The 24,540-nt window shown below is 35.7% G+C and overlaps 1 protein-coding gene across 2 annotated transcripts in view; it reads right to left on the bottom strand.

Moving 5' to 3' along the window:
• Positions 1-414: 414 nt before the first annotated feature.
• The window catches only part of EML5 (echinoderm microtubule associated protein like 5), a 92,758-nt gene continuing 68,632 nt past the window's right edge, over positions 415-24,540 (bottom strand). Inside the window, exons 28-42 of one of the 2 annotated variants that reach the window (XM_026044696.1) lie at positions 16,244-16,322; positions 15,312-15,441; positions 14,458-14,556; positions 12,412-12,432; positions 9,433-9,606; positions 8,288-8,496; positions 7,195-7,352; positions 6,214-6,328; positions 5,753-5,941; positions 5,339-5,511; positions 4,213-4,375; positions 3,604-3,707; positions 2,002-2,155; positions 1,158-1,258; positions 415-819 (exon numbers count right to left, since the gene is read on the bottom strand). In XM_026044696.1, the coding sequence (XP_025900481.1) occupies positions 783-819; positions 1,158-1,258; positions 2,002-2,155; positions 3,604-3,707; positions 4,213-4,375; positions 5,339-5,511; positions 5,753-5,941; positions 6,214-6,328; positions 7,195-7,352; positions 8,288-8,496; positions 9,433-9,606; positions 12,412-12,432; positions 14,458-14,556; positions 15,312-15,441; positions 16,244-16,322 (1,906 nt within the window). In that variant the 3' untranslated portion in view covers positions 415-782. The remainder of the gene's footprint in view (positions 820-1,157; positions 1,259-2,001; positions 2,156-3,603; positions 3,708-4,212; positions 4,376-5,338; positions 5,512-5,752; positions 5,942-6,213; positions 6,329-7,194; positions 7,353-8,287; positions 8,497-9,432; positions 9,607-12,411; positions 12,433-14,457; positions 14,557-15,311; positions 15,442-16,243; positions 16,323-24,540) is intronic. The other variant, XM_026044697.1, reaches the window with a different exon arrangement.

Raw genomic sequence — 24,540 nt, 5'->3', positions numbered from 1 at the left:
AGACTTCTAGGTTGTGGGCAAGGCACTCGCAAAGTGAGCAAATTATTTTTGCTCACAGAACTAATTTAATGTTTAAGTGCAACAAAAACACTAAATTAGCCATGAAGATCATGCATATCCAACAGCTTTCACCAGACATGACTGTGACCCAGGTCTCTAAATACAGAAATAGTTAAATCCTAAGGAATCAACTCTTTTTTTTTTTTTGCTTTGCTTTACCATATGATTTTTTCTTTTGACCAGTCATAGAAATATCATTTTCCTTTTTTAATATTTAACCATTTATTAAAATATTATATACTTCAGAATTAATATATGCTTTCAGTAATAAAATAAGGAATACTCTTTTTTTTTTTCCAATGATATTCAGACCCCAAAAATTAAAGGAAAAACATTCATGCTGAAAATAGACAATGTACAGCACTAGATCAGAAATAATATCTCTTGATTAAAAACCCAGGATCTTACTGTGAAAACTGTACATTGGTTCACCACTCACTTCTCCCTTTAGCCACATATTTCTGTTTCAACACCTGGCAGTGAGTGAAATGCAAACATGGATTATTCGATACTGAAGCAAATCTAAGAGCCTCAGCATATTTGTCACAGTCCATCCTTCTGACAGACTCTAGACACTGTCTTGCAGAGACAGCTTGCTCTGTGTCTGGGATGAGCACCATTTCTTACGCATGCAGGGCACAGCAGAATGTCACTTTGCAGTCCTGGGTGTTTCATGCCTCTCTCTCCATGCAGTGTCCTCTTGGCAAGTCGGCGCGTCTCTCTCAGTGAGGCATATGCACACATTTCCAAACAAATAAGCTGTGTTTTCAGAAATACATTAAGCATGAGATAAAAAACACTACAATATAGTCCAAAAGAAATGGTTAGTAAGGTAAACAGCAAAACTTCAGTTAAATGTATGCCACACTAAATTAAAAATGCCTTGATCGACTATAAAAATGGACACACTTTCATTTTAGTAAATTGTAGCTGTACATACCAACATCTGGTCTATTTATTTTGTTTCAAATATCCACTTCTTTACATGGAATAAAAGTGCACATAGGTAAAATGATGTGAATTCTAAAATTGGACTTCACACTGATACAGATTTCCATGTCAATTCCTATTTAAAGAGTAGTGGAAAGGATACATACCTGCAGTCATCCCCTCCAGCACTAACAACATATCTATCTCCACTTGTAAAGCGGATATTGGTCAAATGGGCTGAATGCCCTAAAAATCGTTTGTGTTTTGCCTGAAAAACAATAAAATGGAAGAGTCTCAATACAATGTAGCCTCGTAAATCAAGTAAGGTATTCATGCTTGTATCTACCTTCTAATTGCATGATATACTCATCAGAATCAGAATACCACACAGGTTTTCAGGTGTGAAAGATCCCCTAAAGAACTGCAATTGTGCTGCAATACACATTAAATTGTCTCCAGATGAGAAAGTGCCTGCAAACTGGGGACAGTGGTCAAGTTAACACAATAATATGAGATATATTTTGATATGGGATTAACCTACATATACTGCATGTAAAGTCTCTAAAACTGAAAAAAAAAATGATTACAGTGCAGGCAATTTATTCAGTGTACTCTGAAAATCACCAGTGCTAGTGAAAAATCTGTAAACTCTTCATGCATGGAAATACACAGATGGAGATAAAATTACCAGCTTTTTTCTTCATTTGTTAAATGGAGATTTATAGTTAAATAGAACTAAGTGCTTTGAGATTTCAAGTATACATGTACTATGCTAGTGCAAACCATCAAGCAATATCATCACCTGTTAGTCAGAGCTTATAGCAACAACTACCGCACAAAATGTTAAGAAAAAATGAAGACGAAGCTACAGACTAAGGATAAATAGATGCATTAAAAGCTACACATTTAGAGAAAGAAATACTTCTATCATACTCTCTCCAGAGAAGCAACACATGGCCACAATATCAAAAGTACTTTTTGTTATAGTCACGCAAAAAAAAAAATTCTTACAAATTTTTCAGGACATGGAAAGTCAAACAGTTTGACCATGCCAAAATCATCACCCGTGACAAGGTTGATTCCCGAATGAGAGACACAGGCACAGTTCACATCAGCTTTTTCAGCGTGTCGGGACCAGATTCCAATTACTTCGTCTCCTAGAACACTGAAATAGAAAAGGAAATGCTTTTGAAAGCTGTAGGAAAAAATAATCAAGTTAGGACACAGGAAGCAACTAATATATTACAGTTGATTTTATATAAATGTTACATTTAGATTTTAAAGTTTATACATACAAATCTCAGGCAGACTGCATTCTGCAATTGATTTTTATATTTTTCTCTATTTGCCTTTGAAATTGATCCAGTGGTATAAAGAATGTGGCTGATGACAACAACAAGATAAAAGGTGAAATCAATAGTGCCAATACTAAGTCAGAGAGTTGTTTGTCACAAACACTAAGAAGAAAAGGACAATGAAATATAGTAAAGTTACTCCATACCCAAGTTACAAACACTAATTTTAGCTGCTCACAGGATTTATTTTCTTTATAACTGTGTTTTTGTTGATTCTATCATGTTTCAGAGACATCAATTAGATGAAAAATTCCTTTGCCTTCAAGCCTAATGAAGATTTTCCATTAATATCAGAGAGAGAGAGAGAGAGAGAGAGAGAGAGAGAGAGAGAGAGAGAAACAGTCCTAAACAAAAAGCACATTTATCTTAGCATTTCAAGAATAGAACTGAAACAAAATTTCCTTTGCAAAGGCTGTTGAAGAGATGTTTGCTCAGTTCCATTTAAAATTACACTTATACTTCCAAAAACACACTGAAACACGGATTTTATTTTTTCTTAATCATGATGATTTACTTAGGACATACTGGACTGGATTAAAAAGTAAGTTAGCAAAACAATTCAAAAACATCTAAAAAAAAACCCTCTTAGCCTGGTCTGGCAAGAAAATATTGGAGATGACTGTTGTTTGAAGTGGTCCATAAGTTAAAATTTTTCATGCATTTATTGTCAATTTTTGTTTATGGATGTAAAACAGGACACTAATTGCAAGCAGGTATTTAATTCACAAACATTCCAAGAGTAGGTCGTGACTATCAGATTTACATAAAGAGCAAAAGACATTAATCACAATTTTAGTAGACCTTACTGTAAATGTAATAATGAATTATTGTCTTGCATGATCTTTTCTTGTTTTGATATGTTTTTATTTCCAGGGCTCTCTGCTTGAAACAGAAATCACTGCTTTGAAGCAAACAGTGCAACATCCCAAGTAATTGGAACAACAGAATGAAAAATTTCTGAAGCTGCTCTTGCTACTTGATTAAAGGAGACTAGAGATGCACAGCAAATAAAAAGGCACTTTTTAGAGAAAAAAAAAAAAAGTCTTAAATCCTCAATGATCAAATATCCCAAGCTACCATGAGAAAATGTGTAACACACTTTATTTTGTTGTATAGCACATATCTGATTTATTGAAAAAAAAAAAGAAAAAGAAAAAAGACATACGTACATGAAGAGATCAAATATACCTTTAAACAGTATGTGCTTCTCCTGGAAGTTACATGTCTTCTAAAAGGCGTAAATCAGTGAATTAGTTACCTGGTCCAAGTAGCCCATGTTATTCTGTCAATCACAGCCTGGTCCACAAGCTGCTTTCCTGAAGGCACTTCATAGACTTGCCTTTTGTAAGACCCAGTAGAGACCTTTGACATGAACAAAGAGAACAGTTTAGATGAATGCAACAGCCATGAACATGTTTGAAATGATGATGATTCTAAAGGCTTCAGCAAAACATTTTTGATAGCATGCTGCGAGTAGCTTAGCTATTAACAAAGCCATCCTCATGGGTCTCCTTGCCCAATGAGTTCAGAAGTCTAAAAAAATCTACATAAATAGAAATTAACAAAAGGTAATGGGTAAAATTCTAAAATGTCTCATCAATAGAATATAGCTTAAATTATACATACTCTGTATAATATTCACTCTTTGTATCTAGTCAGTGTGTGTTAGTACATGTGTGCATAAAAATAATTTTATTTTAGCCCCTGGGAGTTGTAACACCAAGATTTGGGTGCTGCTCAGAGTGACACTAAGACTGTACCCAGCACTTCATTGCAAAATACAGCTTAGCTGTCAAAGGGAAATATTTCCACCCTCTGTCATCAGTATTTTGCCATTCAGTTTTTTTCAACCAACAATGACTGATACCTGAAGGTATGAGCTATCTGCAGAGAAGTCCATCTGGATCACAAAGCTTGGGATATCTTTGCAGTAGCTGACTCGATTTAGCGTGGGACCCAATGTCAGATCATAAAAATCCACTGCATTCTCACTGGAACCCACTGCTAAGTAACGAGAATCTGGGCTAAACCTGAACATAAAAAAAGAGTTTAAAATAGAGTTTAGCACTGTGCAATAAGAGTTCACTATTTGACAATCACAGGGGCATTTTCATTTCTAATGAGTAACTGCTACTCAGAACAACATGCACACAGAGCTAAACTGACAGAAAGACATTTCTAGCATCTCTCACATGTCTTTTCAGTCTTCTTGCGTAAAGCTTTAATCTCATTTTACCTCCTACCCATCATCTCACCTTGTTCCTCCATACACCCTTAATCTGCCCCCTAGTTAGGATGGACTCTTACCCATGTTGTCCACTTGCCTCCCTATTCCCTCTTCACAGAATCACAGGATGGTTGAGGTTGGAAGAGACCTCTAGAGATCATCTAGTCCAAACCCCTGCTCCATCAGGGACACCTAGAGCAGGGAGCACAGGGTGGCATCCAGGTGGGTTTTGAAGATCTCTAGAGAAGGAGACTCCACAACCTCCCTGGACAACCTGTTCCAGGGCTCTGTCACCCTCACAGGAGGAATTTCTTTCTCACGTGGAGATGGAAATGCCTCTTTATTTTATCTAATCCTTGTCAGTACTTCCTGAGCTTTCTTGTGCTCCAATATCTGCTTTGTTTAATTGCTTGCTAATGACTATCCTCAAGTATCATCTACTTCCTCTTTATTATTAGTATCAGAGTAATTGCAAGAACTCGATAATTCACTTATTGATTCCAGCTCACTGTAGGCATACAAAGTACACAGAAATATATATTTCTAAAAAGATCAAAGATCATATTTGATAGTTATACTGGGTTAGGAAGAAATTAATACATATTTTTGATACAAAAGCCAGGCTGAGACCATTTCTAATTCTGATACTTTTCTCAGATAAAATATTCTCTTTAATGATACTAAGTTCATTTTTCTAATTTTGTAGCTCCATCTATTTTTCAGGTTTTCAGGATACTACAGCAGACAAAGCCATTTATGTTCTGACCTGATATCCTGAATAGCTGATCTTCTGTCCCTTTTCTTCCCCCATATTTTCAGAGAGTTCACAAGTAAGATGATAAATTCTCCATTTTTCATGCCAATTGCTACCATATCGCCTTCTGGGCTGTAACAAACAGTACGAGCTGCGTGTCCTAAACTGACTTTGTTCAGCATCTTCTGTGAAAATGTAACACAAGAAAGTAATAAATGTTTCTATTTATTCATATTTCAAATTAATTTATGCTAGCAGTTTGCCAATATCAGAAGAATTAGTCTCAAAATACCAAAGTCCATGTCAAACAACTATAAACGCTTAGTTTTTATTAAAAAAAAGACTAAAAAAACCCACAAAACCTTTCAGTTCTCAAAATTTAAACAATTTGGCTTTGCCAAAATAACAACTATCTTTCACACCTACCTTTTCAGCAATATCCCAGAGTCTTACTGTGCCATCTTCTGCAGCAGAAAGGAAAAAGTCTCTGGAAGGATGCGTTGCCAGGCCCCAGATTGGTCCATCCATATGACCATTAATGAGAATGTTACATGCAGCATTTTTCTCTCCAACTTCAATTATTTCAGCATTCCTTGTCCCAACAAGAATTTTTCCCTGGAACAACAGTGACAGAACGATCCCCAGTATAACACATCAACTGACAGTGCAGAACAGCAACAAAAGCAAACAACAAAGCTACAGTTCTGTCCAGAAGGTCTGCTGAAATCAAATACTCAAAGCTAATTTATTTTTAAACTCAACGATGATCTATTATAGGGCAGGACTGTACATATATCATGGCACTCCTGCTTGTAAGACTTCAAGACTGTAAGATAGGTCTCATCCCCCTGATTCTAAGCCCTGTTTTAAAGGGTCCCCTGCTTTACCTTGCCTCGGCAAACAGAGCGAACGCAGTCAGTCATTTGTCCTGTCTCCAGTCTGAAGGCTCGGCATCGCTTCAACTCTTGATCCCATAGTTTAACTGCTCCCCCTTCTTTTGATCTACCATGAAACCAAAAGCAACCATGAGTAGGACTGGTTAAAAAAAAAAAAAATCAAAAAAAAAAACCACCAAAAAAAAACCCACACAAGGAGAACATTGATGTTTACTATCATTTAATGAAAATCAAGATATTTCTGGTCTATTTTGAACCATTCTGACATTAAGTATCCGTTAGTATTTTATACCACAGCTAATACTAATGTTTCACTTGCTAACTACAAAAAGAACACAGCTTTTATGTAGTGATCAGTTACGAAACTATGACCACTTTTAAACTGATGGACAATTCTCTTTACATGTTCTCAAACTTCCCAATTACTTCTTGATACAACAAGCAATGTACAGTATTCTTTTTGGCTGTACTATTTGGTTAAAGTTTCAGAAGGGTTTCATTCAACTAGAAGTTTCATTCAACTAGAATGTTTCACCAAGAAACTGCAAAATAGCAGTTAGAAGATTCTTTAATTAAAAACAGTATAGGAACAAAAGCCTATTTCCCAAACTCAGGAACTTAAGAAAGTCACTTAGGTGGCCAGAATCTTAAACACTGGAGGCTTTCTCTAAGAGAAAAGATCAATGAAAAAAATAGGTTCTGGAAACTCATGTGCCCTGACTTACACTTGGAGGTGGTAGCTATTCTTTTTTCTACAAACTATTTAGGGGTCCTAAAGTGATTTTTCTTCTTTGACATCTCAATCAGTTGAATCAGAACCCCAGTTTTAGACAGAATGTATCCAAACCACAGTCTTCAAAGAATATGAGTGCATACAGAAAGAAAAAAATAATAAAAAAAAAAATAAAAAATAAAAAAAAAAAAAAAAGGAAAATTAAGGAGAAAAAAAAAGAAAAAAAAAGAGAGACTTACGGTCTTTCCTTGCCTCCAGTAACGATCAAACCATCTCTTAATGTAGTGTACATTGTGAAAACAGGTCCATTGTGAGCTTTGGCCACAATTCGTATCAACACATGATCTTTCCAAACACAAACATCTCCACTGATAGTACCTGTAAACGTCAAGTTATTCTGAAAAGGGGAAAAATATATTCAACATCTGATTGTGAGTAAGGCAGGAAGAAAAACAGTCAGAAATACTTAAAGGTCATGACCATTTGCATTTAGACTAGGCTGGTTTTATTAACTGCTGCTGCAGAGTAGAGGGGCAGAGGCTGCAGAGTAGATCGTGGAGGGGCAGCAAGAACCTCCAGGATCAGAGCAATCAACTACTTATACTGTCCTATATATAGGACACTATACGTGTGTGTGTGTGTGTGTGTGTGTGTGTATCTTTTCACTGCAAAAAGAAATGCAATGACAGATTATTATTATTTTTTTTTTTTTTAACAGCCAAAAGGTCTCTCCTAGGAAGAAGATGTTGCCCCCTCAAATCAGAGGTAGCTGATGAGAGAGGCACCACTGTGGAAAGAGGATATTTGTACTTTCAGAATCCAAAATCAACAGTAAAAATTCAGTGTGGACCCAGCCTGCAGGTGAGAAAGCAGAGCAGGAACAAGTGCTACGAATGAGCAGCAGTCCTTCAGGAAGAGGATGCAGCTCTCAGCCCAACTGGGGTAAGAGATCTGCTCATACAGAGCAAGACTGGAAATGGCAAAGATACAAAACTCAGCAACAAGACCTGAGCCTGTCAAAAACAACAATACCAAGCCCCCAAACTAAAACCTCACAGCCATAAATATTAATGGTTGTCCCCGGACAGTGCTGTTCTGAACAGCAACATATACAGATTAGAACATAAATCACCATTTTTCCTGCTGCTTTTTTTTTTTTCTTTCTCGCTCTAAAGAGCAGATATTGTAACTATTAGAAATGCTAAACTGAGTTTAGCAACACAACTGACTCATCAGCAGGTCTGAAAAGTCTTGCTTGAACTGTAAAGAAGGCAGAACAGTCAAGGCATTTTTGTACACGTGTATTTTTAAAAAGTTTGTCATGGTACATACAGCTCCGAAAGCCACAGAGAGCATCGTCTGCATTCGGGCGTCTTCTATGGAACTCAGCAGCCCTTTTTTACTGAGAAGGGCTCTTCCAGCCAGGGTCCAGAACCTCACGTGCTTTACTCCCACGGAAACAAACTGCGTATCCGAGTCTGGTCTGAATTCTGCTACAAATATACGCTGGTTGTGACCAGCTCGGCTGGCAATTTTGGCACCTGATAGAAAGAAAATGGACATTTTGCATTCACTGAGAAAATGCATCTACAAATATTGACAGACAGGTCAGGAATAGCATAAACTATTGCTGATGTAAGCTTTAACCATGTTCTGCAACATTTTAAATTCTTGAAAACTGTATTTTAAAACTATGTAAATCCAAGCAGGCAGACAACCCCTTTTAGATTCCTAAGATTTCTCTTAAAATTCAAAACTCTGGGTGACTCTAAATTGCATGAGACTAATGGGTGGTTGCTGTACATTTTCTCCAAATATATAAATATTATTTCATTCTTGCAGAAAATGAAAAACTGACTTTGATACATGTGCTTTTAGAATCAAAGGAGTGCTCTTATAGTCTTTGCAGGGCTGATTTTTAACAGGCATTTTGACACAAAGGAAGACTCTTTGTGATTTTTATTATCTAAAAAGATATCAGGCTTCATGAGGTACTTTGCCTCTTCCAGGTGTCACTTAACTGCCACACTGGGGCTGTATGAACTCGTAAGGATAAGCCCAGAGATGTCTTGGCTGAAATGGCAGTGAACTGCACTGCAAGCCTTTACTTCCATACAACCTATAAATAATTTTAATTTAACCAGAGTCTCTATAAACACATGTTTGAATCAGGATTTTATCAGGCACACACTGCAAAAGACTATTTTTAATAACTCAGTAGCTGATCTTGACACATCTGAGATTAATTCATCAGCAGAAATCTCCAAATGAAGAGAAAATAAACTCTTAAGTCTGGAAAAGCAACATCACATTATCAGAATGGATAAGTACATTTAACTTATCTTTTCTTGTACAGTACATACAGTACAGCACTTACAGTAATTATTATCAGCTGATATTTTTACTTTAAAACTGTCCTCAACCCAACCTGCCTGTAACAATACAAACGCATTCTACAAAAGCAGCCACATTCCTACCTTCCTGCCATTTCCAAATGGTAATGGTATGTTCAGGATCCAGCCCTACAGAGAGCAGCAGTTTGCCAGTGGCACTGAAGCTGACTGAGCAAACGCCCTTCGAATGGTAGCACCGCAGCACCGATAACGTCTGCTTGTTCATTGCATCCCACACGTGGATGGAAGGGGCTGTAGCTACACAAATATAAAAATGAATTATTAGTACCTGTTTTGGAATCACATAAAGATTTTTTTTACTGAAACACCTAAGATTTTTTAATACGGACAAATAAAATTGTTCTGGTAAGGAGGAAAAAAAAAAGGAAATAAAAGGCAGATTTTGGCTTTGCAACACTACTACAGATGTAAACTTAATCGTTACTGGACTTCTGATTCAGAGCAAGAGAGCTACAAACAGGTCTTCTGTAACTCTGTATCTTTCACAAATAACGAGTTCTTCACTGTGGGGGTGACAGAGCCCTGGCACAGGCTGCCCAGGGAAGTTGTGGAGTCGCCTTCTCTGGAAGTCTTCAAAGCCACCTGGATGCTGCCCTGTGCCCCGTGCTCTGGGTGTCCCTGCTGGAGCAGGGAGTTGGACTAGATGATCTCTGGAGGTCCCTTCCAACCTCAACCATTCTGGGATTCTGTGTTTCACGAGGTTCCTCTCTGCCCAACTCTGCAGCCTGTCCAGGTCCCTCTGGATGGCATCACAGCCCTCTGGAGTGTCGGCCACTCCACCCAGCTTGGGATCGTTCGCAGACTTGCTCAGGGTGCCCTCTGTGCCCTCGTCCAGGTCATTGATGAACAGGTTGAACAGCACCGGGCCCAGTACTGACCACTGGGGGACACCACCAGCCACAGGCCTCCAACCAGCCTGAAGTATAAGTGTGTCTCCAACTTCTCTACATACTCCTTCCATAACTCTGACTGCAGAGCCTGGAAGTTATTCCTGTGTTTTCTCTTAGATTCAGATTCATACAAACTAAATTCTAATTCAGCTCTATACTTTGTGTTTCTATTCCACTAAATCTAGTTCTTCAAAGGCCCCCATTTAATAATGGAAAAAAAGTAGGCACAGAAACACAGGTAAAATTTCAACTAGGTCCTAGTGCATAATACCATAGTGGTTTCAAAGCAACAATTGTTCTGAGTAATCTAATTTCCCCTAAGAATTTCTTTACATAGCATCAATATTCCTTTATTGGCACTTTATTGGTGCTACAGCATAGTATAAACAAGACATTAAGCAGAAAAGGCAAGGGTTGGCAACATCCAGCATTCCTCAAAAATTTCAACAAGCGCCTTGTTGTCCTTGGAGGGAGTTGAGGGAATGGAAAGTTTTACTATGGGCTCTGAATAATTGTTGTTGTTGGCTTTTTTTTTTTTTTTTTTTTGGTTCTTTAAGCATTCCCTTTAGTAAAACTATGTATTGCCCTTGATCTGTAAGCTCCCACATAACCTCAACTGAAATTTTTTTTTGGGTGGCAGATGGAACCTTCATCTTGATTTCATGAATAAGAACCAAGGAGGTTCATCAGAGGAAGGTATTTCTCTCTGTCAGGACACACGGTCTGAATTCTTCATTCTTCCTAATTATGTTCCTCTGAAACTGTCTATCCTGACCTTGTATTGTGCTTATGGACTACTCCAGCTGCTCTGTGTCTGCTCTCATAAGAAATACTCTCTAAAATGACATTGCCTTTTGGGTGAAGCTGAAAAAAAACCACCATTGGACAGCAGAAAAAGAAAAACAAAACAAAACCACAACAAAAACTTTACTAAGATGAATCAGACCTATACCAAGTAATTATTGATTTTGATTTGTCATCCCAGTCTCTACCAAAAATTTCTGCTTCAAAAAAACCCTGCATCCACTATGGACAACAGAAAATGGAAACAGAAAAGTGAAAGTTAGTAAGAAAGCTGTCAAATATCCATCAATCAATTTGAAGGGAAAATATCTGCAACTTCATAATGAAGGGAGGCAGCAGCTTGGATTCCTGCCTAATGGTCCCCTAAAGAATAAAATCAGTGTGCTGGTTTCAGGCAGTGACAACATAAGTTATTAATACATACAAGCTCAAGGTCATAAATTTGCAATAGGAAGAAGGCAAGTGAGAAAGGAAAAGCATCCAGGCATTATATGCAAGGCTTGAGACGCTCGTTCATATAAACAAGATCATCTCTGCCTCTTTTATATAGGTCAAAAGCATGGGAAAAGGTACCTATATTCTTCCTCCCATCCTTGGAGTAAGCATTATTTGGTATATTTGAAAAAAGGTCAACAATCATTACACTTGCTAGGTCTTTATGAACAAACATTTATGCATCTCTTTGAAAATGTGTCACAAGACAACTGTGTCTGCCCGACAATGAACTCACTCACACATGATGGTGATGATTTTTAAGATTATTGTTGAAAAACAACATACTAATAAAAATACCTCAGTCAAGACTGTCAAAGACCCAAAATGATACATAAAAAATTAAAGTGACACCATAACAAGCATTTTGGATCAGTGGTAATAAGTGCATGACAATCATACATAAATGTGAAAGGTGATTGCTTTATTCACTCAGTCACCTAGGCCTCCTCAATGGAATTCACTTTAAAAATATATATTTAAAATCATACTCAGTTGAATATCTAAAACAAATATTAGTCATCAGCCCCAACACGTTCTATAATACGTAGAAGCATACATAGGTATGCTACAGTTGCAATATATATTAGAACTTGCTTATTACTGGGCAGCAAGAAGGGAAAATGTTGCAAGGAAAGTTTTTTTTTTTTTTAATGTGTTCTAACTTTTTATTTGTTTCTATATTTACAATTTCCTGAGATATTGTGGTTTATGTTCAACGCTGACAGTAATACGATTGATATAGGGTTTTAATCAACTGGAAATGAATTCACATAACTTATTGCTCTATAAAGTTGTAGATGGCTACTACATAGGCTAGCTACACCTGAAGACGTTAAAATTTCATTTCCCTTACCTGACATATCTGCTGAGTCTCCTGTAATGGAAAAGCAGCAGAAAAATAATTAGACCAGAAATAAGATAAGTTTTAAAGAAAATATATGCTACATTTAGTGTAATGTCTTCGCACACACCTTGATGACATCCCTTGGCATTGCAGCAGCACCAATACTGCTTTGAGTGTTAAACAATCACTGATGACTAAGTGGTAGTCATGTCAGAAATAAAAATATATTCATTCTACTAATTTATATTTCATTTTAAAACACAAAAAGATCATTTTGATGTACGTTAGGTCTGCCTGCCGAACTTTAAAAAACAAAATAAATAAATATATAATATTTTACTGAAATGTTAAAGAAGTGAAGTAAATGCCAATTGCTATTCTGCTAAGAAGCCATGTTTGAATATGAGCTTGACAAGAGACAAGCACTTCCAATACTATTCTGCAGTGGGGGTAAGAAACCAGGATTATAAAGATTCACGTTTGGGGAAGCATTACAGACACTCTATATGATGGCATTATCCTAAAAAAATTTATAAAATATTTATAGTGACATTTCTGTTCATCTTTGGAAGATATAAATCATGATGGTGAAGTTATGTTTGTGCCAGACTTATCAACAGGAAAGAAGCAGTTAAGTACATTGTTTATTAAGTCTTTCAAAATCTAAAAAAAAAACCTTATTGGAAAATATTTTGATTTTATTTCATTTTTCAGATGCAACTCTCCCCTTTGAAATAGGTATTTTCATCGTTTTAAGTGTCATCTACTCCTGCTCTGTGTTCTTTCATCCAGGCTATCAAACAGCTGAAACTATTCTACAGCTAGATGATGCAGAAATGATCAGGAAATAAGCATTAATATAGTCCTTTGCTTCTTCGTGTGTAAGATGAACACCGAAGACAACAATCCATGCAAAGAACCAGTTTTCACATTATATCTACATTTTTCCCATATATTCTAGCTTATGAAAAGGCAAATAGGGCCAGATTGAGAAATATGATTAAAAAGAAAATGAATTCCTTAAGACATCTATTTTCCTACAAATATTCTTCGCAATCAAAACATAAGCAAAAATCTCCAGCTATTTTTTTTCCATTGAAATAATTTACATTATACAATAATTATTTTGTTAAATTGATGCGAGGTAAAAAGCTCACCAAGAAATAAAGCTCTTTTAGTTAGGCAGCGATGGTGAATATCATTTTTGTAAAAAACATACTGCTAACAATGAGTCTATTTTAATGAAACATGCAGTTAGGCATCCAAGAATCACAGATAATGAAATCTGCCAAACTGACCATACAAGACTGTTTTTGTTCTCTATCCTAAACAAACAGTGAGTCCTTGAATCTGCTCAAAAAGAACTGAAAGTATGAAAACTACACTTGTTTTGTAGGACTACAGATAATTAGAGTATTTGAAAAAACTACAGAAACAACAGTTAATTCAGCTATGTAGATGCACAGGCTTTTTATTATAGATCAATTTTAATATTACTATTTTTAACATTATTATGAAACTTATTTGTTTTCCCCAAAGATCTAAATTTATCTGTAGGGGAAAGAAAGAACAAAAAATGATAGGGGTTAAGTTCTGCCTAGAATATTATAACTAGGTATTATCAAAGCATTAAGTAGGTATTTTAAATCTGCCTGGTGGGATAAACCTACATAAATTGTCAACTATTTTAGGAATTTTCTTCCGAGTCCACATAGAGATGAGAGATACCTTAATTAGCCTTCTTTGGAAGGGCTATGATTGTCCTAATAAAAGTTGATAGGTAAAAATAGAGTAGTTACATGGGGCTTATAATGCCTAAGAAATATTTTTGATAATGTTCCAAATAAATGTTCCATCTTCTTATACACCTCAGTGTTTTGGGTTTAACTTTATTATATTACACTGAAAAAGACATATAAAGAGGACAGGTAACTGAGTAACATTCATACAAACAGAGATAGCATAATTAAATATTTTTGTGATTTATCATGAACTCACAATGCCCTAATTGCATGCTCTTATGTTAATTTCTTTTTACAAAAAATACAAACATACCTACTTGGCCAGTTGCCACTATGTTGGTAAACTTGGGATGCTGATTTACAGTGAGGCACAGAATATCGTCATTGTGTTCCTGGTAAAAGGACTGAGAGCCTAAAAATAAGAAAATGCAATTTTTGTTTGCACACACAGGTTTCAAACTTCATACTACTTAAAAGAAAAAAAAATTATGGTGACATTACACTTTGGAGTCTAAAACTGGAGAACAGGGACCTGACTTTTTAAACTTTATTTTAAGACCCTATATGCAATAACTCTGACCTATTCCACAATTGCTTCTGCATCAATCTCATTCGTTAGGAAAACAGAGATAATGTTGCAGAACTATTGGCAAAACCTTCATGCGTTTAACTAGTATGTTAAGTTGGCAAGAGGTGGAAGTTTTCTATTATATAACTAATTTTTGACAGAAACTGCAACAGGACACTGCAATGATTCTGATATACAGGGACTTCAGAGTGACGATTCTCAAATTTGAACAACCAGTGGCTTAAACATCACAGAAACAAACAGCACTGGGTACTCTTTATTAAATAAGGTTCACTGTGCTATATAAACTAAACTGTTCACAATGACATAATGTATGTGGTGCGGAGGATTGAAAAGTAAAACAAATAAAAATCATTTACCACCTTGTTTGCCTGTTTTAATTTCAGTGATTGTTTCTAACAATCTAATTAAAACCTTACTTCCTTCAAAATTCAATCAGAGCTTTAAATCCATCTAGGGTGGCTCACACAGATATTATAAGTCATCTCTATAGAATGAATTTTCACACAGCAATTATTATATGAACTATACCTCAATGTGTGAGAAGAAACATTTCTCTCAAGCAGCTTTTCTCCTACCTGTTGCCACATTATACAAGATCCCAATGGATGCAGTATGATAAATTACATCAGCACCATCATTCAAGTAGTGCACATTGTTCCTGCAGTCCTTGCCACGGTACCCAAATACCAGCTCCAAAATTAGGTCCTTTAAAAAGAGAAAAAAAGAGGGAGAGAAAAAAAAAAAAAGTAGATATTTAAATCTATTAGATATTCAAAAACTTAAACCATGAACTTGATATCCTTTTCCAGGATGTTATCAAGGCTCTAAGGATGCCTCAAACTGACAGACATTGAACCGAGGTCCTGCCTGTTGGGTCACCTTAGGCCATTTCCCACCCTTGCTGTAAACAGCCTCCTCATCCTACACCCCCTCATTTTGTTGGATCCTGAATATGCATGTACATACACACAAACACTCAATTAAATTGCAATACTACAATAAGCAAAAAAAGAATACCGCTCTTTCGATATAAAGGACACTGGTCACTAATTCAGTACCAGCTGACAATTAAGAGTTGCCACCTAAAACTTGTAGAAACTCTTAAGGTAAAATGCCACACTGTACCAAAAATTTTGTTTCAAGTCACAGAGCACAGCAGTCTTCAGCTGCTATGAAAAAATGCACAATTCAAGTGTTTATTTCAGTTCATGAGATTTTAATTTCAGATTAATCAAAACTGAGTATACATCTCTTTCTTTGCAGTGGCCATGTACTGAACAAAATGGTGCTGGGTGCCAAAAGTCATCAAGACTAAATTTCTCTTTTGTAAGTGTTAACAAAAGTGAATTTGAACAAATTTTTAAAATAAACTTTGTTCTTTGTAAATCTCCCACACAGTTACAACGAATACAATCCCTTGGTGTACCCTTTTTCATACATATTTCTGTACATCTACTTTTAGCAGAAAATCCTAGAAGAAGAGAGGGAGGAGTGCATTTTTGCTTACCTCTATAGGTCTCTTCTTTTTCCCAACATTATTTGTCTGAAGTTTCTCAGGCTGTGGCAATGCCCTACTAACTGGTGGTCTGAAATAAAGAACTGTGAATAAGAGAAGGCTGTCTGTCACCCATTCCAAACTAACATAGCACTTTCTAACCTGTTACTGCAAATGGAAAACACATAGCACCACTCTGTTTAACTGGCATTTGCATTTATCTTTAAAAGAAATACCTCTGTGAAAAGGAAAAAAGAAAAAGCCCTTTGATTTCAGATGTGGTACCTGTTCAACATGGTACCCTTTCTGAGAATTTTGAAATAATTCATGAGGTTAATGCAAAATCTTGTTTTTTAATTAATATGACAGTTGATCTCTCTGCTATTTCAGAATATATTCTTAAGGTACTTCTTCCTTCTCTATAACAACTACTGTGGGATAAAATTTAAAAGGTTACCTAATTAGCCTAAACACTTGACATCATCTTTACCTGTTTCCACATTTCTTCAGCAAACCCTTTTTTCCTCATTCTTGCAATAGTGTGTAAAGAACCCCAGATACTCTTGCCCATTCAGTTCTTACAAAAGAAAAAAAAAAGCCCTGAACACTCAATTTTAAGTAAACTGTCACCACATAAAGGCATGAAAGTTAGCACAGTATGTTCCACTGTTCTAAATAGTCCAGATTTAAGAAATCTCAAATAGATATATTTGATAAATACCTCTTCATCATCTCTCTATATATTTCTATATCACAAACAACATACATCTTTCAGACACTGTTAATGAAAACTAGTAAAAACAAAAATATCTTTTATTTATCAAAACTATTAAATTATTTCTAGTAATTTAAAGGCACAATGATTATTAATTCTACACATATAAAATGTCTGTCCCTTGAAAATAAAAAAATACATTTAAAAATAAATGCTATAACAAAATAGTGAAATTCAGATGATTTAATCTAGTGGGCAGGATGACAAGCTAATATTAGAACATAAGGCAGCAGTTTGCCTTTCTTATTCTCTTTCTAAAATGAAGTACTTTATCTTTTGATTATGTCTCTGCATATTTGCCACAAAATAAGCACTTCATGTACAACCAACTATATGCTTATACATTATCTATTTGAATAGCGAAGTTATTTAAGAACTAACTCCCCATAAAACCATCAGTCTGCTGGATGAACTTATCAATTCAACCAAATACAATTAAGTTCAATAAGAAGAGGTATTTTGTTAGAGAGGGCAAGAAGTAAATATTTGAAAAAAAGGAAAAGATATAAAAAGATAAAATATATTTAGCTCAACATCATAAGCCTAGATTTTGTAGCATTTAAGATACAAGAGAAAATCCAAAGCAAAATCTGTATTACACTGGAGAGTTAACAATGTGCCTTTTCACAATATTTTACACTTAGATATGGGCTAGATTAAGCAAATTCATCTCAAAGCAAGGTATAAAATAATAATTCAAAGTCAAAAAAAGACTAAAAACCCAATGAATGAAAGAAACTCTTCAATTCATACTCAATTTCATACTTCTTTAATAATTCAATGTAAATTTTATGAGGAACAGAAGATAGAGAGCATTAACTGGAATATGGAAAAAGACTTTCTTCATTTCACACAGGACTGTAGTCCAACAGTTGTTTCTTGCTAGTTCAAAGGTTTGAGAACACTCCTTTGAGAACAGACTTCTAATACACAAAGTCAAAATTTCAGGACAACTACCAAAGAAGTCCAGTGTGGACTTCTTGCAGTCAAAGTCTTCTTAGCCCCAGACAAATGTTAAATATCACAGTGTTTAAGTACATTCCTTCAGCGTTTCTGGAAAGGAGCCCAGCAGGAAAGCACCGACAGTGAGGCAACTTTTTCCCTCCCAGAGGCCTGCAGTTGGAAGAAATTCATGGCGAGCTCAAGACCAATAAGCCAGGCAGCTGAGCTCTTCTTTTAGGTAGCTGAGCTCTTCTTTTAGGTCTAGCCCAGACCTAGCTCACAGCCAGTGCATCCTGTGCCTTATTCTGTGACCATGAAAAAAGATGTTCCCAACTTTGAGGGAAAAGAAAGAAAAGCAGACCAAGAATGCAGGGGGGGGAGGGGGGCTGGTGCTGGGTTGCCCTCCTCTTCTACACAAGCATAGGCCAATACAAGAGGCAAGGAACATGTCTGGTTCCTGTCAGCAATCCAACTTCATAACAACTCTCTTTCAGACATGGCTTTCCAGGTGCTACCCTTCATGGGAAATTCCCAGCCCTCCCAGTTACCTCCCAGGTCATTTCTCCTGTCCTGTCATCACCAGTTCCTAGTCCCCTTTCATCTGTTCTCACTCTAGACTGACACATGCCCAACATCTACTATTCTGCCTTTTGCTCTTGTCCACCTTCTAGCTTAGCACTTCCTACGCCAGCCCTCATGCTTGTAATAGCCACTCGATCTCTACAAACATCACCTTTACTTTTAAAAGATTTGTTTGTGGAAGTCTATTTCTTTCTCAACCTTTTCGGTTATTTTTACCCTATATGTCCTTTCACATAAGGGTGTAATCTTCAGACTTGCAATGGAAAAAAAAAATGCTTGTTCCATAGCATTAGGTAGAAGAGCAATTTCAATTACAAATAAACCGATCAAGATTTTCCTGAGATAATAGGTATCTCCTATGGTCATGGTAGCCTTCTTAAGTGCTGTGTATTAATTGAATCAAATCCAATCAAATAAAATGACTGAAATGTGTGAATACATGCTGTAGGTGTGCCTGCTTGAGCAGGAAGGTTGGACTAGATGATCTGTAGAGGTCCCTTCCAACCTTAAATATTCTGTGAATCTGTGAATCTGTGAATAGAAATCCAAAGGACTAGAAAGATCACTGCCATACCCCCTTACTCATCCCAGAAGCATCAATACGCAAAAAGCGAATGCTTTGTTTGCCGAACAGAAACACCGAACATGATTAGCAGCCTACAAAGCCACTAGCTGACAAAAACCCAAAGATTCCTTAAAAAGGAGAAGTTGAGTAAGAAGCAAAGGTCACGTTCTTTTTGCACTTATAGAGAGCCTTTCTGACTAAGAGAAAAGCATTATTTCTGCTGCTTTTCAAAAAAGAAAAGCATAATTTCTGCTGCTTTTCAAACAACAAATAAATCACTATTTGTAGGTAGCAAGCACGTAAGACAAAGATGTCAGATTCTAGGCCTCAGATAAGTTTCTCTGGCACTTCAAATAGCAGAGCTCAAAACAGGAGACTACCACATGTACCACAAATTAAAACTGATCCAAAGCAAGAGTTCAAACTTTGCACAACTGGCAAACCAGAGCATAAGGAGCCCTCCTTCCACTACTTTCTTTCCCTTTCCTTTCTCCCTTTTTTCCCCCATTTATGTCTCTGAAAGATAAGGAGAGAAAAATAAAAGTTAAAAAGAGCATGAGAGCTAACTTAAGTTTCTCATTTCATTCTTCTCAGTAAAGAAAGCAATGGAAGCAGAAAGGCCACAGATGTGGCGGATGTTTATGTTATCAAGACTGAATTGCAAGAATTCTCTGCTGCCTACATCTAGAATACAGCGTTTTTATAACATTTGTTGGCTGCTAATCTCTTGTGACAGGATGAGAGAAGAGTTAAAACAGCCTCACATTATATAATTGCTTTAAAAGACCATCTATATTTTATGTCTATACAGATTGGTGTACATACAGGTAGGTAGCCATCCTTAGCCAGACATTTGAGTTGGGATATTTATAGACATACTCATAACAAACAATTGCAGCAAAACTGACTGTACATTCAGTCAATAAAACTTAACATGAAAATGTATGCTCAGTTATGTGTCTCTCAAGTCATCTAAACAGTTTATGTAAATACCCATCTATGAAAATACTCTATGTTGATTCAGAGCAGTGGAATTAGAAGGCAAAGTACATGAATGTATCTATTTTTTCCCAGTTAATCATCAGGGTGACAACTGAGCAGGAACATCAAAGAACTCCAGAATACATTTTAAGAGTACTTTTTCAAAAATACATCATCTGAAGATCTTTTTCATTTGCTATTTCTTAAATTTCATGTGCAGGAACATGATGAATTGCACATACAACATATAGTGGTCACACAACTGCATGCATCATATTGGCTTCATTCATATTGTGGACATAAGATGGACAGCAGAAGCATGGAGAACATTTTGGAGCAAGTGGACATGTAGATGGGGTTGCTCTGAAAATGGAGGAGGAGATTCAAGACATCTATGGCAGGGGAAGCAAGTACCTTAGTATATACATTTTATTTTCAGCATGCAAACAGAATCAATATTTGTATTGCATTATTCCTTGTTAGAAGACTAAAAAAAAAAAAAAAATTAAAAATAGCAGTTTACTCTGCCTTTAATCCTCCCTCCCCTCATACTTTTGGGAATAGTTTCAATATTACTGGCACTGATATCCAGGTTGCCTTGTATGACACTACTGTATCTGTCTCTATTTTTGATATGCAGTTTCTAAAGTTACTAGTGGAACAGATGGTGGTCTTTTGAATTGTTCCCCTGTGATTCATATAAACTGTCACTAATTCTTTACTTTCCACAGTATTTTTTTGATAATGCCACTTAGGACTCTTATTTCTGTTTTAAAAATTAGTAAGTTACTTTAAACATGATTTTATAGAGCAGTTTACAGCTGTTGGTACCAATAAAAAAAAGGTTTTTTTGCCTGTGCAAGTCACCAGAGTTACACCTTATGCTTCAGGGAAACTGCATTCGACTTGGGCAATTGATTTTGCATTAGCCTTCAGCACCGAGCAATTTCAATACCCTTTCTGAAAGGTGCCAAGCAGAAAATAAAATACAAAAACAATAAGTTTTTCTGTTTTTACATTTTTTACATTCCTTGTAAGATTTTTAAAGTCACATGTGAAACTTCAGAGGTCTAATTTCCATGAGAATATAATGAAACATAGCAGTTTTTAGATACTGCTTGCTGAGAAAAAATGGTCAAAATGATTTTCCTGTGAGTAATAAGTGCCAATTAGTACGCACAAGTGCATACAAACAGGTATACAATACCTTAGTAATTTAGCAACATGTGAGCCTTGGCATTTTTGGGTAAAGCTGTCAAATCAAATGCAAAGCAATTCATCTACAAGGTGGACAGCTGTCTGCCAGGAACTTGACTGAGTGAAGAATTATATATTTTAATCAGTAGTACCACAAATTTGTACTAGTAACACACAGGCAAGTTTAATGGTCATGCCTGGTGGGTCAAGAAATGTCTAACTTATTTTTATGACAGAAGAGAACACACAGAATTATAATAAAATTAAAAACTGTTAAATAGTAGAAAAATATTTTGAAGTGTAATGGATGTGTTGACACCAACATGACGGATGGCTCTGTAAGGGGCATGAGAGATGACACAGACTAGTTAGCCAGAAAACAAAAACAAAAGAGTATTACCTGGAACCTCTTTTCAGCAGCAGATAAGAAAGAGAAAAGGATTACAAGTTTGGCTGAAAGTTGTGTGTCAGTGAATTACTCATAGAAAAAAAAATATCTGTTTTGTTCACTTTTAAATAAGCAAACGCATTTTACAGTAAGAGGTTTATACACAACTCTACAGTCTCTGGGTCTCTATCTGTGCAGAAAGCTCCCACTCATTTACATGGTGATGACATGAAAATATGATTCTTAGGTCTAACTCTTAACAAAAAGAAAAAAAAAGAGGGAAAGAAAGAGAGAGCGAGCAGAAATAGGCCCCCCAAATCCAAAGTGTATCAAGCATCTAAAGAGCAGGCAAATAATGCACCTGACTTAATTAAAGAAGATTTAACTTACGTAAAAGAAGACATAGATAAAAGAGATTCGATTTGCTATTGAAGATAATATGTACAAGCTCACTCACAGAAAAAAAAAATTATCTCAGCTAGCCAAAATGTGCAGGGTACTAGCACAACTGATATATAAATTATTCTTTTTTTCCCTTATTATTTAATTCAAATTATGTTGACTGTACTTGGGCAGCCAGTTCCACAGATTTGGAGGATGGCTTTTCTCAATCAAATATTATGCACACTCCTATCATCAGAATGCATAGGTATCTATTGACTATTTTCTAATAGTATTAGTGTATTATGAATCAGCACTTAGTTTCAAACTGCTACACTTTCTCCATTTTGATTTCTTTTTGTTTTAAAAACTTCCAAGCAATTTGGCTGCAGAAGAAGAGACAGCAGCTACCAATCTTTTCACATACGGGTCATGCAAAATTAATTTTTAGTTCTTTCAGAGGGGATGATTTTCTTTGCTTTGGGAAATATTGTATCAACTTACTTGCAAGTTTTCTTTTTCCCAAGGAAAGCGATCTATTTCACTCATTCCCTTTTATTGTTCCAATATTATTCAAAATTGGAGCAATAGAGGCAAATCTCCAGGAATAGCTGATGTACTATTATTTATTTATAAAGGAAACCAATAAGTTGTGGTTATTAATCCCAATAAAATTAAAATCCACCTTGAACAGATTTTATATTCACTAACATTTGCAATCCTCGAAGGACTACACAATTCAAATATTTTCAGAGACATTTTAAGATAAGCATGATGCAGAGACAATGACAACTATGCTCCACTCCTGGAAAAACTTTCATAATTTTCCTCAAGTTGCTGAACTGAACATTCATATAAAGGTATTTTTTGGTTGCATTTGGCATTTCTAGCTCTTTATTCTCCAATTTCACTTTTTTTAGTCTCTCAACTTAAGTTCAGAACAATATTTACAACTTAGATTCAAATTTTCCCCTAGATTTTCACTTGGATTCCAGTTTGTAATAAACATAGGGAAAAGTGACAGTTATAAAGCCAGTCTACACAAAGCATTACTAACTGAAATGTTAACGCTCTAACCTTCACCTGCGGAAATTGTTTCGCTAGGCATTTCTTTCTTGGTTAAATCTAATTATTTTAATTATTAATAATTTTGTGTTCAAAACAGTATTTTACAAATCTAGATATATTGGCAATTGGCTCTTTAACTTCCTAAAGGAGGCAAATTTGCCAACTCAGCTTTGGGGGGAAAAAAATTGGGGGGAGAAAGGGCAGTATTTCTTTCCACAATGTTGTACTCTATTCTGGGACTCTGAGACACAGAAATACAACAATATGGTATTTTTGCTTGTGAAGTATGAATCTCCAGAAAGTTCATGTTTTTTAATATCAGAGTTAATACTATGCACTAATGTACATGCCAACATGCAGAAACTGTTTCACAGAACTCGCAGATTTTCTAAGACACTTTTTCTTTTCCAAAACCATGCAAACGTCTTAGGCATATTATAGCATTAAAATAGTAACTTGAAATTATATAGGTTAAACTTCAGGAAGTCTGATGTGAAAGCTTCCTTTAGTATTTCAACTTAAACTATCCTATAATTTATTTCATTTTTTTCTACAAACAATAGAGAATGAAGACACTACTAAAACTAAAGTCCGCTGATGTAGTTGTTCATTATGACATACAGCTTCCCGCCTCCCCTGAATCACAAAGGTTGAGAGAGGAAAAGGAGATGATAAAACAAGCTTTTTATAAAAAGTTGTATTTGTTGAAATTCATTTAAGTTCCCTTTATAATGGGAAACCTATGAAATTAAAGCAATTATTTTGCAAATATGGATTATAAGAATTATAAGAATGTGGAAGGACTTCTTTTGACCTTCACAAAAGTATCTTGAAAGAATTTTAGTGGAAGAGATGATAAAAACTCTGAAATCTATGCTAATTACATTCATATTAGAACAGAACTTACAATATGCAACAAAATTCTCTGGTTGCTTTCCTTCTATTCATCTAAAAGGTATTCAGTATATTTGCACAAAATTTCTTGATTTCCCTTTCAATGCCCGTTTTTAAGGTGGCAATTGTGAGGCAATTCATATTCAGATAACAGAATGTATTTCCACTGTTCTCTCTTCCCCACTGTGACCACAATTTAGGTTCATTTGCTTTCTGCATCAGATTCAACTATATTTTTTTACCCTTGTGGTTCAATAGAGAGGACTACTTTGCTACTTTCCTGCCTGTTGCTACTTCCCTATAAATGCAAGGATCTAAAATTGTTCAAGGCTTTGTATGCATCCTTTCACATTCCAAAAAAGGTATTGAGGCAAAAAATTATTCAAAGCCATTTTGCAGCAACACGTATTTTCAACAGAAATATGATATATGGGAAGCTTCCTATGCAAGAGGACATGCACATGGACTGAGTAATGATATCTATAGGGAAAACAGGAAGTGATGACTGCCAGAGACAAATTTTCTAAAAGGATTTG

The sequence above is a fragment of the Nothoprocta perdicaria genome, unplaced genomic scaffold, assembly GCF_003342845.1.
Source record: "Nothoprocta perdicaria isolate Ctin4 unplaced genomic scaffold, notPer1 scaffold_379, whole genome shotgun sequence".
In the NCBI taxonomy this organism is placed as follows: Eukaryota; Metazoa; Chordata; class Aves; order Tinamiformes; family Tinamidae; genus Nothoprocta; species Nothoprocta perdicaria.
The sequence above is the reverse complement of the archived record's forward strand: the minus strand, read 5'-3'. Positions and strand labels throughout refer to the sequence as shown.